Source organism: Bos indicus x Bos taurus, chromosome 27 (assembly GCF_003369695.1).
Source record: "Bos indicus x Bos taurus breed Angus x Brahman F1 hybrid chromosome 27, Bos_hybrid_MaternalHap_v2.0, whole genome shotgun sequence".
NCBI lineage: Eukaryota > Metazoa > Chordata > Mammalia > Artiodactyla > Bovidae > Bos > Bos indicus x Bos taurus.
The window spans coordinates 26,452,899-26,466,820 of record NC_040102.1 but is presented as its reverse complement, the minus strand read 5'-3'; the positions used below and the strand labels follow the sequence as shown (position 1 = coordinate 26,466,820).

At 39.4% G+C, this 13,922-nt stretch overlaps 1 protein-coding gene across 2 annotated transcripts in view; it reads left to right on the top strand.

Annotated features, from left to right (window-relative positions):
* Nucleotides 1–13,922, top strand: part of TEX15 (testis expressed 15, meiosis and synapsis associated) — an 81,686-nt gene that overhangs the window by 42,761 nt on the left and 25,003 nt on the right. For both annotated transcript variants that reach the window (XM_027530059.1, XM_027530060.1), the window contains exon 5: nt 11,654–11,891. In XM_027530059.1, the coding sequence (XP_027385860.1) occupies nt 11,654–11,891 (238 nt within the window). The remainder of the gene's footprint in view (nt 1–11,653; nt 11,892–13,922) is intronic.

The window sequence follows — 13,922 nt, the reverse complement described above, 5'->3', positions numbered from 1 at the left end:
CAGATAAAAAGAGAAAGTGTTAATAACATTGACTGCCTCTAGCTTTTCTTTTTGTTGTTCCCCTTAGAGGAGTTTATAATTTCTGGTCTTACCAAAAGCAAGTAGTTCCAAAAATGCACCAGTCTCCATTTCTCATCCACATTGCATCTACTACTACTTAAGTGTTAAATCAGCAGAAACACGTTAATCATCTAAATATATGTGTATTCAGTCACTCATTGAGCATTTCAGTGCCTACTGTGTCAGAAAATGTATGTAATGCAGTTCAGTTCAGTTCAGTCGCTCAGTTGTGTCTGACTCTTTGTGACCCCATGGACTGCAGCACACCAGGCCTCCCTGTCCATCACCAACTCCCAGAGCTTACTCAAACTCATGTGCATTGAGTCGGTGATGCCATCCAACCATCTCATCCTCTGTTGTCCCCTTCTCCTCCTGCCTTTAATCTTTCCTAGCATCAGGGTCTTTTCAAATGAGTCAGTTCTTCATTTTATCACCCTCAGAGAAAAATGAATGTTTTCTCCTCAACCTTAGAGAGTTTATATTCCAGTAGAGAAGACATACAGCTAAATGTAAAATCATATATTATAATAAAGATGTAGGTGCATAGATGTGGGATTGAGCATTCTTCATAAGAGTCTTGAGAGGTGTTTTGAAGAGTTAAGAGCTTTAGCTGGTCTCAGTGGATAATAGAGAACTGAATTCAGTTCTTTTTAAGTATATTGCCCTATTTGTATCAGTTTGACCCTTTTTTGTTTTAAGATAACTCTCCTTTACACATTTCAAATTTATTTAAAGATCGTCAATACCTGTCTTGACACTGAGGTTGAATTTGTATTCAGCATCTCAGTTTACATTCCACCCCAGATGAGTAGACTGAACCATCCATGCTTAATTTCATTTACTATGTCAATGATTGGTTCCAAGATGAAGTAAAACTAAATCAGTTTGGGCCAGTGACACCCTGGAAAAAGGGGTGTTCCTTGGGTGGAGTCTTGTTTCCCTGACTCTCCACAGTCCTGTATCCTTGCTTAGGTGTCTGCATGGTAAAGAAAATACTTTATGGACTGACTTTGCTAAGAAAAGACCTATTCCCCTGCGGGTGGGGACATGCTGAAGATTGCTGTGACACTGGGTTAATGGTGCAGGGTTCCCAGTGAAGGGGCGTGTGTAGCTCCATGTCTCGGGGATTGTGGTGTAACTCATTGGATTAAGCCATTGGGATCTACAACATTGACAACTGTGTGATCTTTGGAAAGCACTGCCAGGCATCTGCAGAGGCTCCAAGGACTGTTGGGGTTCTCAGTGGCACCTCCTTGTCGTAAACGAGGGAGAGCACCAGAGCAAGCAGCAGTAGTGGGCCAAGCTGCTTGGTGTCCACACTCTCGGCCATGCAGGCCAGGTACAGGTACCTGTGTGGTGACAGAGCTCGTTATAAACACACATGTAGCCCTGGGGGCCACAGCTGATACCAAGGCAAGTGCCAGTGGCAGGTGTGCTGACGTCTGTGGGGGTCCTGGCTGTTGGTGTGCAGCACTATGACTACTGGATCTTGCCACAGACACATAGCTGAGGAGGCCAGTGATGGGGACCAGAGGTATCCAGGTATATAGCTGGAGGGGCTAGCTTCAGGTGAGCTTAGAGGTGCAGGCCAGTGACTCAAGACAGGGCTGGATCTGGGCCCACATGCTTCTGGAGGGCCCTGGCTTTCAGCAGGGTCTCACCATGGTGCTCACATAGCAATTTAGGCTGGTGACAGGTGTAAGTACACACTTGGAGGGACTAGTCCCAGGCACCTATGTGGTTGTGGGGTCAGTTCAGGGTGGTGTGTTGCACTTCTGCAGTAGAAGAGGCACAGACTGGCTGATAATCGGGGATCCAAGAGAGGAGAGGGTGGGGAGGGACTCGGGAGACAGGCATCAGCAAATGAGAATACTTGTGGACAGAACCTGGTGAAATTTGCAGGGGTCAGGCAAATCTGTGCTGGCTTTTGGTTTCTTTGGTGGTGAAAGTTGTCAGGGTCCTTTGTAGAGCAGGTCACTGGGAAATGCAGTCTCTTGCTGTGTGGCTGCTGGGTAGTCCCTGCCTTTCTTCTCATTCCTAGCATCAGTATATGCCCTGGCTTTGCCAGTATATTCAGTTCAGTTCAGTTGCTCAGTTGTGTACAACTCTTTGCAATCCATGGATTGCAGCATGCCAGGATTCCCTGTCCATCACCAACTCCCAGATCTTTGTTCAAACTCATGTCCATTGAGTCGGTGATACCATCCAACCATCTCATCCTCTGTCGTCCCCTTCTCCTCCTACCTTCAATCTTTCCCAGCATCGGGGTCTTTTCCAATGGGTCAGTTCTTTGCATAGGGGACCAAAATATTGGAGCTTGATCTTCAGCATCAGTCCTACCAATAAATATTCAGGACTGATTTCATTTAGGATTGACTGATTTGATATCCTTGCTGTCCAAGGGACTCTCAAGAGTCTTCTCCAACACCACAGTTCAAAAGCATCAATTCTTCAGCACTCAGCTTTCTTTATGGTCCAACTCTCACATCCACACATGACTACTGGAAAAGCCATAGCTTTGACTAGATGGACCTTTGTCGGCAAAGTAATGTCTCTGCTTTTTAATATGCTGTCTAGGTTGGTCACAACTTTTCTTCCAAGGAGCAAGTGTCCTTTAATTTCATGGCTGCAGTCACCATCTGCAGTGATTTTGGAGCCTAAGAAAGTAAAAGCTGTCACTGTTTCCACTGTTTCCCCATCTATTTGTAATAAAGTGATGGGACTGGATGCCATGATCTTCATTTGCTGAATGTTGAGTCTTAAGCCAGATTTTTCACTCTCCTCTTCACTTTGATTAAGAGGCTCTTTAGTTCCTCTTTGCTTTCTGCCATAAGGGTGATGTCATCTGCATATCTGAGATTATTGATATTTCTCCTGGCAATCTTGATTCCAGCTTGTGCTTCATCCAGCCCAGTGTTTCTCATGATGTACTCTGAATGTTAGTTAAATAAGCAGGGGGACAATATACAGCCTTGACGTACTCTTTTCCCATTTGGAACCAGTCCGTTGTTGCATGTCCACTTTTAACTGTTGCTTCTTAAAAAAAAAAAAAATGTTGCTTCTTGACTTGCGTACAGATTTCTCAGGAGGCAGGTAAGGTGGTCTGGTATTCCCATCTCTTGAAGAATTTGCCATAATTTCACAGTCAAAGGCTTTGGCATAATCAGTAAAGCAGAAGTAGATGTTTTTCTGGAACTCTCTTGCTTTTTTGATGATCCAACGGATGTTGGCAATTTGATCTCTGGTTCCTTTCCCTTTTCTAAATCCAGCTTGAACATCTGGAAGTTCTTGGTTCATGTACTGTTGAAGCTTCGCTTGGAGAATTTTCAGCATTACTTTGCTAGTATGTGAGATGAGTGCAATTGTGCAGTAGTTTGAACATTCTTTAGCATTACCTTTCTTTGGGATTGGAATGAAAACTGACCTTTTCCAGTCCTGTGGCCACTGCTGAGTTTTCCAAATTTGCTGGCATATTGAGTGCAGCACTTTCACAGCATCATCTTTCAGGATTTGAAATAGCTCAACTGGAATTCCATCACCTCCACTAGCTTTGTTCGTAGTGATGCTTTCTAAGGCCCACTTGACTTCACATTCCAGGATGTCTGGCTCTAGGTCAGTGATCACACCGTCATGATAATCTTGGTCGTGAAGATCTTTTTTGTACACTTTTCTGTGTATTCTTGCCACCTGTTCTTAATATCTTCTGCTTCTGTTAGGTCCATACTGTTTCTGTCCTTTACCGTGCCCATCTTTGCATGAAATGTTCCTTTGGTATCTCTAATTTTCTTGAAGAGATCGCTAGTCTTTTCCATTCTATTCTTTTCCTCTATTTCTTTGTATTGTTCACTGAGGAAAGCTTTCTTATCTCTCCTTGCTATTCTTTGAAACTCTGCTTTCACATGGATATATCTTTCCTTTTCTCCTTTGCCTTTCCCTTCTCTTCTTTTCACAGCTATTTGTAAGGCCTCCTCAGACAACCATTTTGCGTTTTTGCATTTCTTATTCTTGGGGTTGATCTTGATCACTGCCTCCTGTTCAGTGTCATGAATCTCTGTCCATAGTTCTTCAGGCACTTTATCAGATCTAATCCCTTGAGTCTATTTGTCACTTCCACTGAATAATCATAAGGGATTTGATTTAGGTCATACCTGAATGGTCTAGTGGTTTTCCCTACTTTCTTCAGTTTAAGTCTGAATTTTGTATTAAGGAGTTCCTGATCTCAGCCACAGTCAGCTCTTGGTCTTGCTTTTGCTGCCTGTATAGAGCTTCTCCATCTTTGGCTGTAAAGAATACAATCAGTCTGACTTTAGCTTTAACTATCTGGTGATGTCCATGTCTGGAGTCTCCTCTTGTGTTGTTGGAAGAGGGTGTTTGCTATGACCAGTGTGTTCTCTTGGCAAAGCTCTGTTAGCCTTTGCCCTTCTTCATTTTGTACTCCAAGGCCAAATTTGCCTGTTACTCCAGGTATCTCATGACTTCCTACTTTTGCATTCCAGTCCTCTATGATGAAAAGGACATCTTTTTTGGGTGTTAGTTCTTAGAAGGTCTTGGGTCTTCATAGAACCGTTCAACTTCAGCTTCTTCAGCATTACTGGTTGGGGCATAGACTTTGATTATTATGATATTGAATAGTTTGCCTTGGAAAAGAATGGAGAATATTCTGTTGTTTTTGAGATTGCACCCAAGTACTGCATTTCGAACTGTTTTGTTGACTATGAGGGCTACTCCACTTCTTCTAAGGGATTCTTGCCCACGGTAGTAGATGTAATGATCATCTGAATTAAGTTCACCCATTTTAGTCCATTTTATTTGAGGCTGCAGTAGAAGTGGGTCCTTCATGCCATGCCCTGAAAGGCTGGGAAGCTGGTCACAGACCCCACCCCCTCACTTTCCAAGAAAGGGGAATGATTTTCTACCCAGGGAGTTCCTTCTTGGTTCTGAACAATGCCAGCTGGAAGGGATGGGATGACACAGGCAGTTTGAAGCTGCTTGTTGTTCTTTGTGCTGCTGCTACTACTGCTGCTAAGTCACTTCAGTCATGTCCGACTCTGTGCAACCCCATGGACCGCAGCCTACTAGGCTCCTCCATCCATGGGATTTCCAGGCAAGAGTACTGGAGTGGGGTGCCATTGCCTTCTCCGCTTCTTTGTGCAGTTATTCTCAAATGTTTTGTGCCACTCACTGTGTTTCTGAAGTGCTGCCAGCAGCCTTTCCAGAGCTGTTTTTGTTCGTGGATAGTTAATTGCTGCTTTTTGTGAAGGGCTACAGGCTAGGGTCTCCTATTCCATCTTTGTGACATCACTGCTCAAATCTAAACTTTCCTTCCTATTCAAATTTTGTTGAATCCTAATTTTATCTTGGCCATCTATGCTTCATTTCACGTGTTGCTCTTCTGCCAGCTGAACAGTGATCATTTATCACCCACAATCTGTTGGACTCGAAAACAATTACGTTCCCTTCCAAACTCTCCACAGCAAATAACTTTATTTCCTTTAATTATTATCTAAAAAACATACCTTTGAATTGAATACTTTCATGCTCTCCAAGTCGCCCCAGAGAGTTAAATACAGAGTTGCTGAATAGTGTTCTTTTGTTTCCAGTTTAACTGTGGGAAAGATGTTACTTACTGTGTTTCATTTATTAAACAAAAAAATTATTCATCACCTGTTAGATACAGTTATCTTGGAACCTACTCTGTGTGATGTAATTAACTATGACATAACCATTCTGAGTCACTTACACCTTGTATTCTGTTGCAGTTGGTTTTAATGGATAGACATCGTGGTAGCACAAAACTCATTATAAGCTCATCACCTTCCAAAAGATAACAAGACTAATTGTGTTTCTACCACTCATCCACTGTTCTTTGTTAACTTATATAATTTCTCATCAATTTGAGTTTTTTAAGTCTTCTACACTTATAGTCCCAGACCACATTTTTATCTTTTAAATCATATTTAGTCCTACATATATCCCTTGGTACCCACAGGGGATTGGTTCCAGGACTCGCCCCAGATATCAAAATCTGCAGATACTCAGGTCCCATAGTTGTTCCTCCATATCCACAAGTGCTGCATCTGCAGATTTCAGCCAGTCATGGATTGTAAATTAAGTTTGCAGTCCTTGGTTGGTTGATTGCATGATTGCAGAATCAACCAATACCAAGACCCAATTGTATATTTATTGAAGATCTGTGTATAAGTGGACCTGTGCAGTTCAAACCCATGTTGTTCAAGGGTCAGGTGTTTTTGCTTAATGATGAATAAAATTTTGATTAAAAAAATAATGACAAGTCTGCAACCAAGAGTTTATCCATAAATAGAGCATTTCAGTGCTGGATTGATTTTGAACTTTCCATTCTAGAGCTTAAAGTATGGATAAGATTCAGAGTCTCACAGATTATGACCCTTATTCCTCAGTATTGATGCACAAGAACATGAGAGGACATTTCTGGAAAATTATTCATAACACTTTTTTATATTTAATAAATACTAGTACTCTTGCCTGGAAAATCCCATGGGCGGAGGAGCATGGTGGGCTGCAGTCCATGGGGTCGCTAAGAGTTGGACATGACTGAGAGACTTCACTTTCACTTTTCACTTTCATGCATTGGAGAAGGAAATGGCAGCCCACTCCAGTGTTCTTGCCTGGAGAATCCCAGGGACGGGGGAGCCTAGTGGGCTGCCGTCTATGGAGTCGCACAGAGTTGCACACAACTGACATGACTTAGCAGCAGCAGCAGCAATAGCAGCAGCAGCAGCAGTATCCTGTTAGTATGTAATTTGTATTGCTATCTCTTGGTAATAGAGCACTCTTTGTGTAGTAGATCTTAATACTGTTATCTGATTACATGGTATTATGAACACAAAAGACCCTATTGTCTCTGAAACGGTAGTGTTGAGATTCAGAGCTTCTGTCATATAACAATCTGACATAGATCCTAGTGTCTGAATAACTTTGAAAAGGCAACCTTTTAAAAATCTTTTTAGACCTAGAAATAGTTTGGAAAGGTAATTTTTATTTTATTTTTTTTTGGAAAGGTAATTTTTAATTGGTCATTTTTATTTTGTAAGTCATACTTAGTCCTACATTTACTTTCAAGTGTAATTCTGAACATACATGGGAAACTATGAAGTTTTTAACAGTTTTGTTACCAGCATAACCTCCAGGAAATACTTTCTACTTTAATAGTTTTAAGGGTTTTTGGAAGCCCTGGATCATATCTTGTTTAAGTTGTGTTTTTTCATTCTACTCAGCCCCTTAACAGGATATAACGTGTAGCCAATAATATGACTAGGTAACACCAAGAATTATTTGGCCCAAAATGTCAACAGTGACACTGCTCTAGGGTTAGCATCATAGCATGCCTTGAGGTGTCACAGGTTCAGTCCCAGACCACAATAAAGACGATCACACAAATTCTTTGGCTTCCCAGTGCATATGAAGTTATGTTTACACTATAATGTAGTCTGTTAAGAATGCAATAGTATTAATAATGTATATACCTTAATTTTAAAATTCATTATTGCTAAAAAAAAGTACTAACCATTGTCAGAGCCTTCAGAGTCATAGTAGTAATATCAAAGACCACTGATGACAGATCACCATACATAAAAAATATAATAAAAAATATATATGTAAATATAATAATATAATACCATATATACACAAATGTAATGATAATGAAGAAGTGTGAAATATTGTGAGAATCACCCAAATGTGACACAGGGAACAAAGTGAACAAATGATGTTGGCAAAAGAGTGCTAATAGGCTTGGTAAGGTTGCCACAAACCTTTAATTCATAAAAAAATGTGGTATCTGTGAAGCACAATGCAGTGAAGCACAGTAAGACAGGGTGTTTCTGTGTACATCTTTATCACAATACACCTTCACATATGTGATTCATGTGGGGTATAGGAACCTTACAACACTTTACTGTGATTTCCTGCTTCCCTTCCATTCTTTGTCCTGTTGTTGTCGGAGTTCTTCCAGAAATTGCTTGGAAATTAATGTTTTTCTAAAACCTAAGATTTCTTAGGAGACATGTAAGGTGGTCTGGTATTCCCATCTCTTTAAGAATTTGCCACAATTTCTTGTGATCCACACAGTCAAAGGTTTTGGCATAGTCAATAAAGCAGAAGTAGATGTTTTTCAGGAACTCTCTTGCTTTTTCTATGATCCAATGGATGTTGGCAATTTGATCTCTGGTTCCTCTCCCTTTTCTAAATCAAGCTTGAACATCTGGAAGTTCTTGGTTCATGTACTGTTGAAGTCTTATTGGGAGAATTTTGAGCATTACTTTGCTAGCATGTGAGATGAGTGCAATTGTGCAGTAGTTTGAACATTCTTTAGCATTGCCTTTCTTTGGGATTGGAATGAAAACTGACCTTTTCCAGTCCTGTGGCCACTGCTGAGTTTTCCAAATTTGCTGGCATATTGAATGCAGCACTTTGACAGCATCATCCTTTAGGATTTGAAATAGCTCAACTGGAATTCCATCACCTCCACTAGCTTTGTTCGTAGCGATGCTTCCTAAGACCCACTTGACTTCGCACTCCAGGATGTCTGGCTCTAGGTGAGTGATCATACCATTGTGGTTATCTGGGTCATGAAGATCTTTTCTGTATAGTTCTTCTGTGTATTCTTGCCACCTCTTCTTAATATTTTCAGCTTCTATTAGGTCCATACCATTTCTGTCCTTTATTGAGCCCATCTTTGCATGAAATGTTCCCTTGGTATCTCTCATTTTCTTGAAGAGATCTCTAGTCTTTCCCATTCTTTTGTTTTCCTCTATTTCTTTGCCTTGTTCACTGAGGAAGGCTTTCTCATCTCTCCTTGCTATTCTTTGGAACTCTGCATTCAAATGGATATCTTTCCATTTCTCCTTTGCCTCTCCCTTCTCTTCTTTTCTCAGCTATTTGTAAGGCCTTCTCAGACAACCATTTTGCGTTTTTGCATTTCTTTTTCTTGGGGATGTTCTTGATCACTGCCTTCTGCACAATGTCATGAATCTCTGTCCGTAGTTCTTCAGGCACTTTATCAGATCTAATTCCTTGAATCTGTTTGTCACTTCCACTGAATAATTGTAAGGGATTTGATTTAGACCATTCATACCTGAATGTTCCAGTGGTTTTCCCTACTTTCTTCAGTTTACGTCTGAATTTTGCATTAAGGAGCTCATGATCTGAGCCACAGTCAGCTCTTGGTCTTGCTTTTGCTGCCTGTATAGAGCTTCTCCATCTTTGGCTGTAAAGAATATAATTAATCTGATTTTGGTGTTGACCATCTGGTGATGTCCATGTGTGCAGTCTTCTCTTGTGTTGTTGGAAGAGGGTGTTTGCTATGACCAGTGTGTTCTCTTGGCAAAGCTCTGTTAGCCTTTGCCCTTCTTCATTTTGTACTCCAAGGCCAAATTTGCCTGTTACTCCAGGTATCTCTTAACTTCCTACTTTTACATTCCAGTCCCCTGTGATGAAAAGGACATCTTTTTTGGGTGTTAGTTCTAGAAGATCTTGTAGGTCTTCACAGAACCATTCAACCTCAGCTTCTTCAGCATTACTAGTCGGGGCATAAACTTGAATTACTGTGATATTGAATGGTTTGCCTTGGAAATGAACAGAGATCATTCTGTTGTTTTTGAGATTGCACCCAAGTACTACATTTCACTGTTGTTGACTGAGTGCTACTCCATTTCTTCTAAGGGATTCTTGCCCACAGTAGTAGATATAATGGTCATCTGAATTAAGTTCGCCCATTCCAGTCCATTTTAGTTCACTGGCTCCTAAAATGTCAATGCTCACTCTTGCCATCTCCTGTTTGACCGCTTCCAATTTACCTTGATTCATGGACCTAACATTCCAGGTGTATCACAACAAACTGGAAAATACTTAGAGAGATGGGAATACCAGTCTACCTTACCTGTGTCCTGAGAAATCTGTGTGCAGGTCAAGAAGCAATAGTTAGAGCTGGACATGAAACAACAGACTGGTTCCAAATTGGGAAAGGAGTATGTCAAGGCTATATATTGCCATCCTGCTTATTTAACTTACATACAGAATACATCATGAGAAATGCCAGACTGGATGAAGCACAAGCTGGAATCAAGATTGCCGGGAGAAATATCAGTAACACAGATGACACCACCTATATGGCAGAAAGCAAAGAAGTTCTAAAGAACCTCTTGATGAAAGTGAAAGAGGAGAGTGAAAAAGCTGGCTTAAAACCCAACATTCAGAAAACTAAGATCATGGCATCCAGTCCCATCACTTCTTTGTAAATAGATAGGAAACAATGGAAACAGAGATTTTATTCTGGGGGGGGGCTCCAAAATCACTGCAGATGGTGACTGCTGCCACGAAGTTAAAAGACACTTGCCCCTTAGTGAAAAGCTATGACCAACCTAGACAGCATATTAAAAAGCAGAGACATTACTTTGCCAACAAAGGTCCGTCTAGTCAAAGCTATGGTTTTTCCAGTAGTCACGTATGGATGTGAGTGTTGGACCATAAAGAAATCTGAGGGCCGAAGAATTAATGCTTTTGACCTTTGATGTTGGAAAAGACTCTTGAGAGTCCCTTGGACTGCAAGGAGATCAAATCAGTCAATCCTAAAGGTTATCAGTCCTGAATGTTCATTGGAAGGACTGATCCTGAAGCTTAAGCTCCAGTGCTTTGGCCACATGATGCAAAGAACCTTTTGGAAAAGACCCTGATGCTGGGAAAGATTGAAGGCGGGAGGAGAAGGGGATGACAGAGGATGAGATGGTTGGATGGAATCACTGACTCATTGGACATGAGTCTGAGCAAGCTCTGGGAGTTGGCGATGGCCAGGGAAGCCTGGAGTGCTGCCGTCCATGGAATCACAAAATCAGTCATACACGACTGATTGACTGAACTGAACTTAGATCGTAAGAAAAACCAGTAGAGAAATTAGGAAAACAGAAAGAAGTATTTCAGTTCTTCTGACTGTTAAGAATATACCTTAACAATCAAACATAGAGATCTTAGTGGTTTATAGAGCCTGACATCAGGGTGAAAACATGAGCAGGAAATAACAACAGTGGAGTTGAAAGTTAAGGTGACATCTCTGGGAAAAGAGAAGTGGTCATGATCTCATCGGTGAGTCTTGCTTGTAATTGTTGCTGTGCGTTTTGTTGCCATGGCTGTCTACTGTTAAAGGTGAATTATTCTTGCATATAAATATTAATATTTGTGAGTGGTGTCCCAGGAAATAATAAATATTAGTAGCATGTGGTGTTGAAGGGAGTTTTCCTTTGATTGGTATACACATTACTTTGTAGATTCTATAGCTTCTCCACTGCTGATAATCTTTTGGAATTACAGCTCTGTCCTAGTGACTGAACCACGCGTGAATCACCTGGTGTCGCAGTTGCTACTGTTACTACTGCTGAGCCAGCCATGTAGAACTCCTTACCTAATACACCAGTGTTTCAGTAGTTCTTGTGGAATGTAGGTGAGATTTCAGGAGTTTAGATTATAGATTTTGTTTTCTGTCTTTAGCAAGCTTGAAGTATTTGTCTTCTTGAAAATTCTGTTGATGTTCTCATTTTAACTATTCACTGTTTTGCTTTAGGTCAGAGATGCGTGAGATTGGAAGGCATGGCAGAGAACTTGAAGAACATTTCTGCTTTTTAGCACTTCGTCAGAAGGATGTGGCTGAGATATACCACAATGGAATAAGTACCAAAGCATCTTCATTGAGGATACTAGGAAACCCTCTTCTTGGAATTTATATATTTAGACACGTTGATGTTGCCTTGAATTATGCTCATAGTAGAAGCATTACTGTAGAAAGTATTATCATGTTTAAGGTTGGTAGCATGAAAGAACTAATATATTCAGTTTGCTTTAATTGACCTAAACATTATTTTACTTTCAATATGAATTATTGTTTTAAACTCACATTGTATGAAATAAATAATAGTTATCATCATCATCACCATTTGAAATTTTCCCCTATTTTTGACCCTAGTGAATATGCAGCATAAAATCTTCAAGTAAGCAAAGGCAGGCTTTATCATCTTGGTTTCCTAATGTATATTTTTTCTGTTCTAATTGACTTTATTCTCTTTCTCTCTCTCTTTTGTTCAGACTATAATTAATATCAGAGTGTTTTCAATGTCTTTTTCCAGAACATTGGTATTAATAATTCTGGTTTAGCTAAAGTTACTAAACTCCTACTATTTATTTTAATTAACAGTGTTAGACAATATTAATTACTTTGTTTTGATAATTTTACTATCTTATATAAGGTGTTAGCATTAGGAAAACTGGGTTAGAAGTATATAGACCTCTGAATTGTTTTGTAACTTTTTTGAAAGTCTGAAGTTATTCAAAATTGAGGAAAAAAAAAATCAGTCTTACAGTTGAATTGTAAGCATCAACAGACACAGGTAGGCTAAGATATACTTTCTGGTTAATTGCAGCTTTGCCAAGACTACTAAAATCACAGTAGGTAGAAAAGACCCTCAGTTATGTAACTTAGGATGTGTATACATCCACATAAAACCAATGGTTCATTTGGTATTATTTGGTTATTTTTATTTTATTTTATTTTGTAATTATATATTTTAGTTTATTTTATTTTTTTAATTTTATTTTATTTTTAAACTTTACAATATTGTATTAGTTTTGCCAAATATCGAAATGGATCCGCCACAGGTATACCTGTGTTCCCCATCCTGAACCCTCCTCCCTCCTCCCTCCCCATACCCTCCCTCTGGGTCGTCCCAGTGCACCAGCCCCAAGCATCCAGTATCGTGTATCGAACCTGGACTGGTGACTCGTTTCATACATGATATTATACATGTTTCAATGCTATTCTCCCAAATCTCCCCCCCCCCATCTCCCACAGAGTCCATAAGACTGATCTATACATCAGTGTCTCTTTTGCTGTCTCGTACACAGGGTTATTGTTACCATCTTTCTAAATTCCATATATATGCGTTTATTCGATTATTTTTAGATCTTGGGTATTATCAAAGTCATAAAGTGTAATTTATATTAAAATACTGATTTTAGGAGATTTGGAACATACTCAGAAGCTCTGAAAAGCCCATTGATAATGATAGTTAATTTGTTTGTATATCTATACTTCATCTTCTGCTCATATATGTGGATATGCATTGTACAATGGTCATTAAAATACGTTACTACTTTTATACTATATAACTTTTTTACTGATTATAAAATCAACATTTTCCATACCATTCAATATTTTTTGTAATATCATTTTGAATGACTATATAATATTCCACTGTACAGCACTACCATAAATTTGTTACCAAATTTTTCAATGTTGGGATAGAAATTACTTTTGCTTTGTTTTGTTTTGTACTTTCAAGTAGTACTTGGATTATTCATGTAGGTACATTTTACACACACCTGTGATTATTTGCTAAGAATTAATTGATTAATTCTTATGTGTCAAGTTAGGAGTCACAGGTATGTGTACACTTTCCCAGCTTTTGCTATGTAATGCCCAGTTGTCCTGAGAAAGGTTATACTAACTGCCATTCCTATGCAAAGCATGGGAAATGTTTATTAGCTCTTATCTTTACTATCTCTGTGTATTATATTTTTTAAAAAATATTTGCCAGTCTAATATGTGGTAGTTTCTCATTGTTCAGTTTTTTCTTTTTCATAGTTACTGCCGAGCTTAACATTCTGCAGGTATTCACTGATAATGAGTGAATTGCATATTAATAACTTTTGCTAGATTTTTGTTTTTCTATTTTTTATAATTGATTCATCAGCATTATCAATTCATTAAAGTGAATCTGGAGAGTTAGGGTTTTCATTGTATAATGTTTTATCACTTAGTGCTTTCTTTTTTAAAATAA